A 13824-nucleotide genomic window follows, 5' to 3' on the forward strand; every position below is an offset into this window, starting at 1 on the left:
CAAAAAAAGTTTGAAAGGCGCTTAGAGAATCATTGAAACGTGAACTTTATATGATTTAACAACAGGAACCAGAGAGTATTATTATATCATTCTAATCCATAATTTGTGATTTCTTCATGAATGGGTTATTACAGTTAATCTGGTTGATCCAGTTGTATCCAAGTCTCAGCTGCTGTTCTTTAATCCATTTTATCCCAAAATATAATATATAATTACAATAATATACAATATAATATAATAGATGATATTGAGGAAATTGTTTGCAGCGTGTGTTCGTGGACAAACACATGAAGCTGCCATTCCGGATGACGTCGGTTTTAATCATTTCTCCCTCCTGTGGCACAACTGACCTTCTTTCCTTCGACCTACAGTTTGTCTGGTTCCCTCCCGCAGCCTGGTGGTGAATCACAATGTTAAGTGGTTGCCAGGGCAACGAGGCCTCTAAATAAAATCAGAGAAAGGGGAAGTGGAGTGAGGGTGCGAGAGGTTCGGATATTCAGAGCGTTGCAGCCGCCGTCCACTAAGGGTCAGCGCTCACTCATTTTCTAACTCAGATTACTGTCTCTGAGGCCAAATAATCTAATCCAATGTCGAAACTGATATCAGTGACGAGAAAACACCTTTAGACCCATCGAAGGCTGATGCTGATCTGAACATTCTGAGCGCCTGTATTCTGACAATAATCAGTCCATAATCTGCTGATAATCTGAATATCCCTATTCTGGTGATAATCTGAACATTTTAAATGTCTGCAGCCCGACTAAAATCAGAATGTTCAGATTATCAGAAGACTATAGAGCAGGGGTGGGCAATTATTTTGGCTGGTGGGTCACATTTCTTGTTAAATTTTTATGCGCGGACCAACTAGGTTTCAAGTAAATCGAAAAAAATGAAAATTGCAATTTAAATATTTAAATTTTGGGGCATTTTATTTCATTTATGATCATATAAATGGACCAACATTATTTTGTACGTAATCATCCATACAATTAAACAAAAGAAAAAAATAAGGAGTTTCTAAATTCAATATTGAATGAAAATACGACTGAAAATATTTAAAGAAAATAGTTTGGCGGGCCGGATAAAAAAGAGAAACGGGCCGAATGTAGCTAGCGGGCCATAAAAATGCCAAGGTCTGCTATAGAGACTCAAAAACTTCAGTATCTGTAGTCTGCCTATAATTTGTATGCTCAAATTATCAGCAGAATACAATGGGTCAAAATATTCAACGTGCCAGCAGTCCACTGATAATCTGAATAGTCTGACCCGCTGCAGTCTGGCGATAATCTGAATATTGGGAGCAGCCAGCCGTGACTAAATGTTTGACATTATACCAAGGAGGAGGGTGCACGTGCTGCGGGGATCTCCAATTTGCTATGTGTATTTGTGTGCACACGGACGGGGCGGGGGGGTATCAGCAGATGTTTTCTGGTGTACTAGTTTTTATTCTGTCCTCTGCGTCCACAGAAGGGAGGGTTGACCCTGAGGGGCTGAAAGACGGAACACGTTCCCGGTTGGAACAGCCCTGACCTTTCAGACATTTATCAGAAACCTTCCTCTTTGTGACTCAGGGTGGCGTTTTCTTGAGCAAAACCACCAAAATACATGACCAGGTTTCACTGCGCAGCATTTACACCAAAGGATGCAGCTAACGTAAACAATTGTGCCTATAGACATATCTAATTCTGAGCAAAGCTTGCCTTAGTGGTGTGACGATGTTGAAAAGGTATTGATCACCGATCGACTGCAGTCGATCATAGGCGATCGCTCACCGGGTCATCTGAGGCAGAGCCCCCCCCCATGTCTGTAATCGGGCCAGGAGCTGGGTTATGGCAATGCGGTGCATTCTGGGAGTCTCAGGCGCAACCTGGATCGTGGGTCCCCAGCTGTCACTCCATTCACTTATTAAAAACAGGAGTGTGACAGGCTTGTGCTGGATGCTGTGCAGCACTCGACCTGTCATGTGACCCTGGCTGTCCAATCAGGGACCCTCCCTCCTTGCAGGAAGGAGCTTCCTCTATGACCCATCAGTCAGGATGATTAAAAAAGGACATTTGTCAAAAAGACTCCTGATAAAACACTGACAATGAAAACCAAAACTGAATTAATAATAATAATAATAATAAAACTAACATAAATGTTTCAATAAATAAATGCATTGGTAAATGTTTAAATCAAGGGATGAATAAGAAACAAATGTTACAAAAAAATGAATAAAATGTAATTGTATGGAAATTAATTGACAAAAATTTTACAAATGATGTAAAATGATATGTTTTAATTACATTTAAAAAATTCAATTACCGTCCTCCCCTGCCTCAGAGGGCTCATCCAAGGGAGTTGATGTCAAGGGCACCAATGATGGTCAGACTGCCGCTAATCTTACAGATTATCAGATTACTGAAATCAGAGACTGAGAAAAGTCTAACCATTACATATATATATATATATATATATATATATATATATATGTATATGTATATAGTTGTGAGTCACGAATGTTGGGGTTTATGTTGATGCTTGGTTTTCTGTGTGATTTTGGGGGTTGCTGGGAATTTTGGGGGTGTGGTTTGGGGTGCAATGAATTCTGTTTTTTTTTTCTTTTTTTTTTTTACCTGGAATTGAGCGGGAACAGTTAGTTGTATTGCAGGCTCTCTCTCTCTCTCTATATATAAAAATAATGGTAACCCAATTTCCTGTCCTATTCTATATGTGGTTTATGTCGTTCTATACTTATTGTTTTTTTTTACCATTTAAATTCAAACAATCAAATATTTAATTAGTAATCATCCCCTGCTTTTGCATGTATTGATATTGATTGATAACAAATTAATCAACAGACAGACAGACAGACAGACAGAGACAGACAGACAGACCGACAGACAGATAGATATTTTGCACATCCCCAACAAGGCCTGCATCAACACAATGGCAAATCCCAAAGTAGCCTAAAGTAATGTATTAAACACTTCACTGTGACAAAGTTACTCTACATAACAAAACAGAGCTCCATATAGAATCCTTCAAGATTTAGGAAAGGGTATCCACCAATCGAATTTATTGCACTTCTCAATTGGGTATCCAATTTATTGCAGTTCTAATCAAAAGAAAACAAAGCAAAAAAAAAAAAAACACATACTACTGCTGCCTATGTGCTTAAAGTAATCTTAAAATCCCCATATCTGTAGTCAAATTCTAAGACTGAGTTAATTCAAAAACAACAAAAGCTGAACAAACAGGTATCATGACAATCCATGACAATGTTTCTTGACATTAAGTTCTAGTACATCTGAATAGTGTGTTTCCATAGTAACTAGAAAATAGATAGATAGATAGATAGATAGATAGATAGATAGATAGATAGATAGATAGATAGATAGATAGATAGATAGATAGATAGATAGATAGATAGATAGATAGATAGATAGATAGATAGATAGATAGATAGATTTTTTTTGGTTTTGTTTTAAATTGATGGAACTGATTGATACATATTTAAAACCAGTTTCTTGTGGGATTATTATCAGATGCAGAACCAGCCCTTGGTTCTGGACCAATCAGCAGCTCGATGGTGGCGTGACGTCATGCACGTGTTTACTTTGGCTGCCGCCGCCGCCGCGATCTAATCCGCTAATCCAAGGAGCTGCTGTGGGTACACGTTGTGCTTCAGCCTTCACCCGTGGCGTGACACGGTGAAACATGATGTCACAAACAAGGTGAAAGCCCTTTAAATCCTCCAGCGGGCTGGAAACCGAAGAGTTTGTCTCATCTGAATTTTGATAATCTGATATCAATCCGTTCTCATCATGGTAATAGAGGCATAATAACGCCCTGGATATTGGATGTTGGATTGGGTAAAATGATTTGACAACATTGGCGAGTTTTCAGGTCGTAAATTGGACGTTTCTTGTCTGTGACATTTTGAAATGTTTAGTAAATATGCGTTTGTCAACCGCCTGTCAATCAAACCTCGCTGGTCATGTGACCTATTTCGAACGGATTTTTGGACCGTAAGTGTCGCCACCTAGCGGTAGCCCGAGGGAACGTGGTTGTGACAGGTTTGCGCGTCTTTTCTGACTGGAAATGTATTTTCTGAGAGTATTCAAAGAGCAAATAATCGAATATCGCGGTATTTCTCGGGGTGAACGCGAGATAACCGCCGTAGACGAACTCCATCGCTCCGTCTTGTTAAAAAGTCCCGCAGCACCGGAAGGCAGGAGCGGGAGCAGCCGCTCTGCGCGCTGATTGGCCGCGGGCGGCGATGGGCGGGGCCACCGGTGAGCGCAGAGACAATAGAGAGCGGATCGGCGGAGGAACCCGCACGCGTCTAGCGCTCCCGCCGCGGGCAAACGCATCCTCACGCATCTTCTGCGGGACAGTACGTTCGTCGCGGTACGTGTCCGGACAGGCGCAAACCCCTCCAGGGCTGGAAGAAGCACCGTGGAAGGTAAGGAGCGGCTTTCTCTTCCTTCTCCGATTCCATCGATGAGCTGATCGATAATCCGATAATCAGCTCTATCGACACTATCGGTTGTGTAGATTGGAGTCTCCCGCTGCATGTGACAGAACAGTCCCATCCAACTGTAGTCCAGATCCAGGAGCCGGATCCGGTTCTAGATTCTGCACCGGTGCGCAGGGAAGTGACGACCCGCGGGACACCCGGGACCCCACGACCCACTTCAGCCCCTGTCCCTTAGAAGAGATGCACTCCCGGTCCAATGCGTTCCTCCTGCTTTGTGTCTGCAAAGAACGCTCTTTGTGCAGCCTCTCACGCAGAACAATGAGCCCTCCTCCCCACCCCCAGGGTTCTCCAAGCAGATCAGTCAGGTTCATCGCTTGCAGATGAGGTTCCAGGTTCTAGCGGTTTGGTTTGAATCACGAGAGATGAATGTAATGTTCGAACGGAAGGCCGGAGATGCAGAACATCTAGAAGGAGGCCATGAAAGAAAGCTCTCAGTAAAGAAGAACCGAGCCAGAACATCTCCGGGTGAAGCAGAAACCCAGTCGCGTGTCGGATTCGGACGCCGCTTTTCTTTTTGTGTCGAGACGCATGAAAGTCAGGGCCTTTCCGTTGCCCCTCCAGCAAACGTGGGGTTCTCCGTCACCGCAGAACATCTCCTGTCGGGAACAACCACTAAAATACGTTCAAGAAAACTACCCAAGTTCTTCCATCGTGAGAACCTCGGTAGTTTTCGTACGATCAGACACGGACCTTCATTCAGGGAGATGATTGACAGGCGGTAGAGACACATGGTGGCGCGATGGTTGGCACTTTCACTGCGCGGCGAGGAGGCTCCCAGTTCAATCTCTCCATGGTTCCTCACTGTTTGGAGCCTCGGGTTCTTCTGCCTGGGTTCTCTGGTTCTTGGTCTTCCTGAATACACAATGAATGAATGAATGAATGAATGAAGGAAGGAGGCAACATACGCATGGACTCGTATACATACATACCTGAAAATAAATGTACATATGTATACATATATATTTACATCTATAAGTGCAGAATATATGTTCTCAATATATGGATAAAGGTATGTACATATATTCTGTATGTTTATGCATACATATACATGCACATATATATACATCGACACACACATTCATACATTCACAGTATGTACTCACATATGATGTTTAATGAATGATTAATTACGGCATTATTTTTGGATTATTGAACGTTATCGCTAACAGCCTGTAAATAATAATGAACAGCAAACAAATACATTACAGCATGAAGGGAAATAAGAAGGATAAGTTGCAGATGACAGATGGATGGATGATAATGTGTAGTTTTGGTGTTCTGTCCTGCCTGCTAGGTTAAGCCCGGCCCTCTAAAGGCATGAAGGGATTTCGTTCGAAACGAAGCAAATTTGAAGCGCAGAGCTCCCGAGATTTTTAAAAACTGATGAAGAACAAGAGTGCGTTTTTGTTTGTATTTTTATCCCAATATTTGATGTTCAAGAAACAAGAAAAGAAAAAGACACAAAAGGTATTAACGTCAACATTCTTTGTAATTGTAATTGTAAGCGTCTTTGAGTACCGTGAAAAGCGCTATACAAATCGTATGTATTATTATTATTATTATTATTAATTGTTAGAAAGATGATGGAGAGAATGAATGAATGCATGAATGAATGAATAATAAATTAACTAATTCATGGATATCAATAAGAGAGAGCCCAAACTTCAATGTATATACACACACACACATTAATTCATGAATGAATATTAATAAGAGAGATCCCAAAAGTCAGTGTATATATGTATATATTCATTGTACACACACACACACACACACACACACACACACACACACACACACACACACACACACACACACACACCACAGAATGTGTTCCCAGAAGAAAATTGTCAATAGAAATGAGTGAGTGATTGACAGCTTACCACTTCCTGGTTAAGCCCCGCCTCTCTGATTGGCTCCGCCTCCTGTGGTGCTGTGCGCAAGATATCTTGTGCAAACAGTGAATGAATGAACAAACCTGAGTTACCAGTCAGTGTAAACATTTAGACTACTGCCCCCCAAACACCATCCACAATTTCCATCTGTAAGACTTGCAGTATTTAAGCAATATTTGCACTCGGATTTGGAGAAGAGTCAAAATAGATAAGAATTAAAATCATGAAATGAAATTGATTTTCCTCCACTACAGAGACAAAGTCGCTTATTGAAAAATAAGACCCTGCACCCTGCATCAGGCTCTGCCCCCGTATTGAATTAAAATTGGGTACCTGAGGTGTAATTATATCTTTTTTACATTGAAGAATCTTCCAACATAAACCACAGAGGAAAAAAAAAAAAAAGAGTACATAGTGATGATGACAAGGGAAATTTTTAATCCCGACAAATCTGAAACGGGATGAAATGGGATCAATTGGGATTCTTCTCCCCGTCCACGTAGAGACAGAAAGGGGAGCAGAAAGTTCAGCCAGGAGGGAGATTCTGACTCATGGTGATTCATCAGTCGCAGGTCTTCAGAATGAAAAGGTCCTATGACTCCAGTGCTGTGATGCTTTTTTTATTTAAAAATAATTCAATCCCTTTTGATTGTATTGTTGAAAACCGATTCAAACTCAGCGTCAGCTCCATCTGAAGAACCTGCAGAAGGTCTGTGAGCTCAAATTTGGAGGAGGTCAAATGACCTGAGAGAGTTTTCACTCAGGCTTTTCAGTCAGCGACGCATTGATTTTCACATCACAAATGATTAATTAGGTGCCGGCGGTTTTACAAGTCGATGCCGGGCAGAGTTCCAGAGAATAGGCTGCAGAACTCTGTGTGTGTGTGTGTGTGTGTGTGTGTGTGTGTGTGCTGATGTTGAGTGGACTGAGGGAGCATGAGTCAGCACTCCGGCAGGTTCAAACACAGTCACAGGACGTCAATGACCCAAGTGTAATTGATCTCCAAAACCCCAGAACCTGCAGCGTTTAGCTCCGTTTGGATGAATGGGTTCAGGGGATTGAGTTGCAGACCCTCCCGTTGGCGCCGCATCAGTGTTTAGAGTCCGTGATTGGATGTGCAAACTGAAAACCACAAATTGACCTGCTTTTCCTGTATAAAAGTCTCCTATGTTAAGTTGAAGCCGTTTCCTGATCGCACCCAGGTGGTTCAGTTTGGTCCTGTATGCTTCGGTTGTACCAACCTGAAACATCTAGTTCATTCCCCTGCAATGAGACCTCAAAGAGATTAAGATCCACCGATGGAACAACTTCGAACAAATAAAAACGACAAGTCGTTAAAATGTCAGCCTACATCAGAAGTTGAGAACTAATGTTAATGTTTCATTGGACGTCCAGCCAGTCGGTCGCAGGCCACCGTACGCCACAATCGAGCTTCGCTTACAGAACTGGGTTATGTATTTGCACGTGAAAACAAAGGAGGGGAGCAGAACCGCAGCCCTGTGTCTGGAGGAGACAAGTGGAAATGGTTGAACAATAAAAAGTCAAAATAAAATAAGTAAAAATCAAACGGTCATCATTCCAGGCGTTTCGGTTGCCGAATCGGTTAAAATAGCGCCGGCGGCAGAAATCAGCAGATGTCCGGGTCCGCTGATGCTAACCTTCTGCGCTGAAGATGCGTTTTGGGAAAGCAGCATTTCATCGGGGTGATCTGTCGAAGGTGTTGATGAATCATAAACACAGTTTACGATGTTTTTTCCGAATGAAAGCCAGCGGAAAAGGCACGGCTTCGGTTCACTGCTGCAGTTTAGCTCTGCTTTATGAAATTCGATTTTAATAGTGCGATAAGTGGCAGGAGCACTAAAGCTAGCTTTAGCTATTAACGGGCAGGGCTACTGCAGAAGAGGGTTCAAAACAAGACCAAAATAATCACCAAACATGAAAATGTTCAATATCCAATGAGTATTTCCTTGAAATTGGTCTGTTTCTTGTTCTACTGGAAGACTTCTCAGCAAGAGGAGGGTTTTGATGGTCAAATGCTGATCAGTCAGGACTTTCAATCGCATGTCACGGGAACTGTCTGGCTGGTTTTTACCCCAGAAAAAGTTTGAGGGCGAAAAGCTTCCCAGGCTGTGTGATATTTGACGGAGGTTGGTTATTTTTTTTAAAGAATAAAATGTCTCTTCAGAGACTGCATCTTCACTCACACCCCTCATCCTCTGATCCCGGGATCTCAGGATGTTTAGCTTCCCGTCTCCTTCCTCATCCCCATGAACGAGTGATAACCCCCCCCATCGGTGGGAGCAGTTGGCCAGAGAGATCTGCTCTTGGCAGCAGACGGTGGAAGCTACAAACAGATTGGGCGACAAATGTGTGTGTCTGCTGATGAAGAAGAGTTTATTGATGATCAAAGGGGGGACCTCGAAGATTTGATCGTGTGTGTTCTCTCCATGATCTCTGCAAGGTTCTCCACCTTCCAATAGCAGTAAATAAGCTCAGTCAAGGCTCTGAAATTCTCCATGAGAGCGTGAATGCCCGGATGATTGACAGCTGACCCGTAACAGAAACAGAAACCGACCTCCTGAGCCGTTATAGTTGTGTATCTGGTCAAAGGTCAAGGTCAGGGTCGTCACCGCCCAACCCGCGACCCCCTCTGAACATAAAGTGACCGGTGATTGTGAATTCCGTCGAGGTATTTCCTCCCAAACACAAAGTGGGAACACGGATGTTACACAAGACCTGAAAGTCTTGCGTAACAATCCGGGAGCTCCGATCCCTGTGCGCCGTTAGAATGGCGACACGGGCGAGGCCTCGCGCTCAGCTTTCCTTCCTGTTCCTCTTGTTCAGGAACATCCATCTCCAGTCCACCCTGCCGCAAGAATGAGCTCCACGTCTCACGGCACCCGCCGTGCCGTCGATATCCTGGAGGAGCTGCAGCTGATCACGGCTCAGAACCTGGAGAGGCTGGACATCAACAAGTACTACGAGGTGGTCCGCGAACTGGGCAAGGGCACATATGGGAAGGTGGACCTGGTCGTGCACAAGATCAGAGGTAACTACCGCGACTAGTGCAAGTAAAGTGCACTCTGAGAGTGTGTGTGTGTGTGTGTGTGTGTGTGTGTGTGGTCTAGTCCAGTTCAGACCAGCCTGTGACCCCGCTCTGAGAACATCTGTTCCTCAGAGCAAACTTCGACTGAAACCTTGAAACTGAATTAGAAATTCGGAATCCGGCAGACCGAAACACCCAGAAGGTTTGGTCAGTGAAGGTTCTCAGGCATCCAATATTTGTCAAATCTAATTGTGGCGACCGGATATTTTCCTTTTTTGTTCGTTTCGTTTTCTTCTTGAAGGTGGTTCACTTCTTATCTGAAAGAAGTCGGGGTCCGAGCAGCGACAGGTGCATGGGTGGTTCAACGAGCCCCTTCTGGTTTCCAATGGTGTTGGGACAGAGCATGTGGGCTGGTGTCAAATCTTTGACCTCTGACCCAAACAAGACTGTCGTCTGGGCAGATATAATGCCTGATCTTCTTTACCAAAAGACCGTAACAGGAAATAAGCAGAAGTCCAAAGATGGGGCTCGAAATTTAACGAAGGAACTGAACGAATCTACGATGTTAGAACCCTGTTTTTTTCCCAGTTGGTCAGAAGGTGGTGACCATCACCGCTGTTGAACGCACTACCTGTGCTTTTTTTAGACAAGTTAAGAACCAACCTGACGGCCCAATGTGCCTCCTCCACGTATTCCTTTCAAAAGATGAGGTTTCCTCTCTCCGCCCCGCTGTTCTGATTGGATTATCGCTCATGGCTGCAGCTGCAGACATCACTTCCCTGCAAAATCCCAACATGACAGTGGGCCTGGGAACAGAACAGAACAGGATTTTCAAACCACGTCAGTGTGAATCAGAAAAGAAAAGGAAAAAAAAAACCCACTCTGCGTCATCAAGCTTTAATTATTCATCAAATCTGAGATTATTTTAATTAAGTTTCTTTCACACGATTAATCAGCCATGAAGTAAATCCCCCAAACCATTTAATAGGGTGGAGGGAAGCGAGGAATGAGATTTGGAGTTACGCAATACTTTCGTGTCCTTGCAGGAACAAAAATGGCCCTGAAGTTCCTGAGGAAGAAGACCACCAAGCTGAAAAGCTTCCTGAGAGAGTACAGCATCTCCCTCTACCTGTCGCCCTGTCCCTTCATCATCAACATGTACGGCATCGCCTTCGAGACCGACGAGTTCTACATCTTCGCCCAGGAGTACGCGCTGGCCGGGGACCTGTTCGACATCATTCCTCCACAGGTGAGATGACCGTTTGTCCGCGAAGGGCGTCCATGTTGCCGGGTCGCTAAGGTCACCGGAAACCTTCTGACTCTAAACGGCCACAGTAACCTCACTACTGGGATAAATGTAAAACTCGCTGCCGGTGTTGAGGTCGTCCAAAGGACCGAGAATCTGAGAAGCCAAGACGAGGGCAGCAATCACTCCACGGATCAAGAATCAAGAAGAAGCTAGTGATGCTAAAACCCATAGACCAGTGGTTCTTAACCTTGTTGGAGGTACTGAACCCCGCCTGTTTTACATGCGCATTCACCGAACCCTTCTTTATTGGATGGAGGATCGTTTCGTTGATGGGTACAAAGAACAGGCAGCGTAGCCCTTTCGTCGAATCTGGCTCCCTTCACCTTGAATTCAGCAAGCGCTATGTTCTTGTAGTTCCCATCTCCGTGCAGCTGAAGGAAGCCTTCCCTTAGTTTTGCCGGTGCCGGACTAGAATTGCTCATCTCGTCTTTGCAAATCATGCAGTTTAGGACATCGATTCCAATCACGTTCCGTCATACATGTGAATCCGTATTGTACGTATTCTTCCGACCGCTTTCTTTTTTTGCCCGACGTAATCAGTATGAAGGGATTAAAATATTAAGAAAGAAATCACACGACGTACCATCACGACAGTCACAAGTAACTACAACCGAGCGCGCCAAAATCCCCGCAGCACGGATAGGCCGAGCTATGTAGCGTGATCACCTGCGGCCAGTGATGTCATCACCATGTGTCTTGACCTCCGCCGAACCCCTGAGACCGACTCACCGAACCCCTGGGGTTCGATCGAACCCAGGTTAAGAACCACTGCCGTAGACTCTGTGATGTGACACACAACACAACCAATTTCTTTGTAGCTTATAACCTTTAGGTAAGATATATTTTAACGTTCCACTGGGTACGGAAAACTCTGTAGTGCGGGCGGCAACTGACCTGCCGTCCTTTCTCTCCAGGTTGGCCTCCCGGAGGCCGTCGCGAAGCGTTGCATCCACCAGGTGGCCATCGCTCTGGAGTACCTGCACTGCAAGAAGCTGGTCCACCGGGACATCAAGCCGGAGAACATCCTCATCTTTGACAGAGAGTGCCGGAAGGTCAAACTGTCTGACTTTGGTATGACGCGGCGCGCCGGCTCCCCGGTGAAGCGCGTGAGCGGCACCATCCCGTACACGGCGCCGGAGTTGTGCGACACTTCTCGGCACGAGGGCTTCAGCGTGGACTTCAGCACGGACGTGTGGGCTTTTGGCGTGCTGCTCTTCTGCATGCTGACCGGGAACTTTCCCTGGGAGAAAGCCATGGCGTCCGACGCTTTTTACGAGGAGTTCGTGCGCTGGCAGCGGCGGCGTACGGGCGCGGCACCGTCACAGTGGCGTCGTTTCACGGACGACGCGCTGCGAATGTTCCGCCGGCTCCTGTCCATCGAGCAGGACCGCCGGTGCTCCGTCAAGGAGGTCTTCAGCTACTTCACCCCCAACTGGATGCTGGACACGGAAAATGAAAACGGCAACAGGGCGAGCGGCGGCTCGGCGAGCGGCGCGCCTCCCGTGGACATCAGCTCGTCTTCATCGGAGGAAGACGTGCTGGTGGACAGACTAAAGCAGCAGACGCTGTCCCCCCCCTGCGTGCCGGTGAAGGGCGGCATCATAATGGATACCCATTTCTCCTCCGTGTCTGCCAACAGCTCACCGTCCGCCGGCAGCTATGAACGCGTGAACAGAGAAAACAACGAGCGAGGGCGCCTCCTGGTGGCCACGCCCATCGAGATTTGCGTGTAGAGATGGCCGCCGAGATGCGCCCGCGTGGAGGAATGTTTCTCGATGGAGAAGACTCTCGGTGTCTGAGGATCCCGAGTCGGGCGGAGGAGGAACTCTGACGGTCCGTTTTGCAGAACCGTCCGATCTTTCTGTAAATGCCGTGGCAAACAAACGTGTTTTTGGGAACATTCGTGGAGGATCTGCTCAATGGGAAGGAACCGTTCTCGATGTTTTCATTCATGCCGGTAGAATCGTCTCTGTGATCCGCGTCCGATTTCCTTCTACTTGAAGTTGATTTATTTATTTATGTCGGTTGAATATTTGATTGTCGGAAGCAGAAACCTGCGCGTTCAGAAGGCGTCGACCCCGTGTTTTCGGACGTTCTTGAGTTCCACGCGTCTCCCCGCTTGACCCTCCGCCAAAATCGGAATTCTGATCCGTTCCAGGCGACCAAACTCCGATGTCGGCACTGGAGCGGCGCATCCTCGGAGGTGAAGGGGTTTCCTTGGGATTCTGCCGTGTCGAAGAACCAGCAACGGCGCCGGTTATTTATTTTTTTTGTTTGATTTTTTTTTGTCGGTCTATTTCTTTGTGTATCGTCACCGTCTGTTGTAGTTGTGACTTCTCGTATCGTCTCGGACCCCGAGCGTCTGGTGCAGGTCGGCCCGCGAGGCCCAAACCCTCCTCGGAGTGTAAAACTACGACTCAGCGAAGTTTGTCAGGTTCCTCTGCCCTCCATATCGCAACAAACACTGCAAACTCTGTCAGCTGGCAGATATTTTTTCTTGCTAATGAGATGTTCGGCATCGTCGGGTGGTCCATCAGATGGATGCGTGGACAGGGCATTGACAGTGACACCAGTTCCTTCCTTCAATGCTCTCAACATCCAACCCTAGATGTTCTTGCGCTGTTCATCAGATTCAGAAAGACAGCAAGAGTGAAAATGGAGGGATGAGTCTCTGAGCTGCCTTTCTAGAACATTCTTCATGATGTCAGTCATTCTGGATCATTCCTGGGAATGAAACCATTTCCTTAAACTGCATGAGTTGCCTGAGGAGCAGGCTGTACTTTGGGAACTACAATCCCGAGAGCGGCGGTTTAACAATTAAATCCGTGACTGTTGAAATTCACAGATTTGTCTTTTGAGGCCATGATTAAAAAAAAAAAAAAAAAAAATCAACAACGGCAAACGCGAGAATAAAGAAATGACAGACGTATTCCACTTTTCGGGACCGAAATACTGCAGAAATCTAGATTAGTGTTTGAAATTTTGTGCATGAAATGACGTGACGGTGCCGAGAACCTGTGGAAAAAAAAAATAAACTTCCTGTCTGTGGACT

General features: G+C 45.5%; 1 protein-coding gene across 1 annotated transcript; it reads left to right on the forward strand.

The window, feature by feature from the left end:
* The first annotated feature begins 9184 nt into the window (after positions 1-9184).
* Positions 9185-13824, forward strand: LOC147217550 (serine/threonine-protein kinase SBK1-like). The gene is made up of 3 exons (XM_086176087.1): positions 9185-9466; positions 10510-10712; positions 11687-13824. Exons 1-3 carry the CDS (start codon positions 9295-9297, stop codon positions 12503-12505), a joined length of 1194 nt encoding a protein of 397 aa, XP_086032213.1. The 5' UTR covers positions 9185-9294; the 3' UTR covers positions 12506-13824.

This window comes from Fistularia commersonii, chromosome 28 (assembly GCF_037954325.1).
Source record: "Fistularia commersonii isolate RoL2024-O1a breed Wild chromosome 28, RoL_Fcom_v1.0, whole genome shotgun sequence".
NCBI lineage: Eukaryota > Metazoa > Chordata > Actinopteri > Syngnathiformes > Fistulariidae > Fistularia > Fistularia commersonii.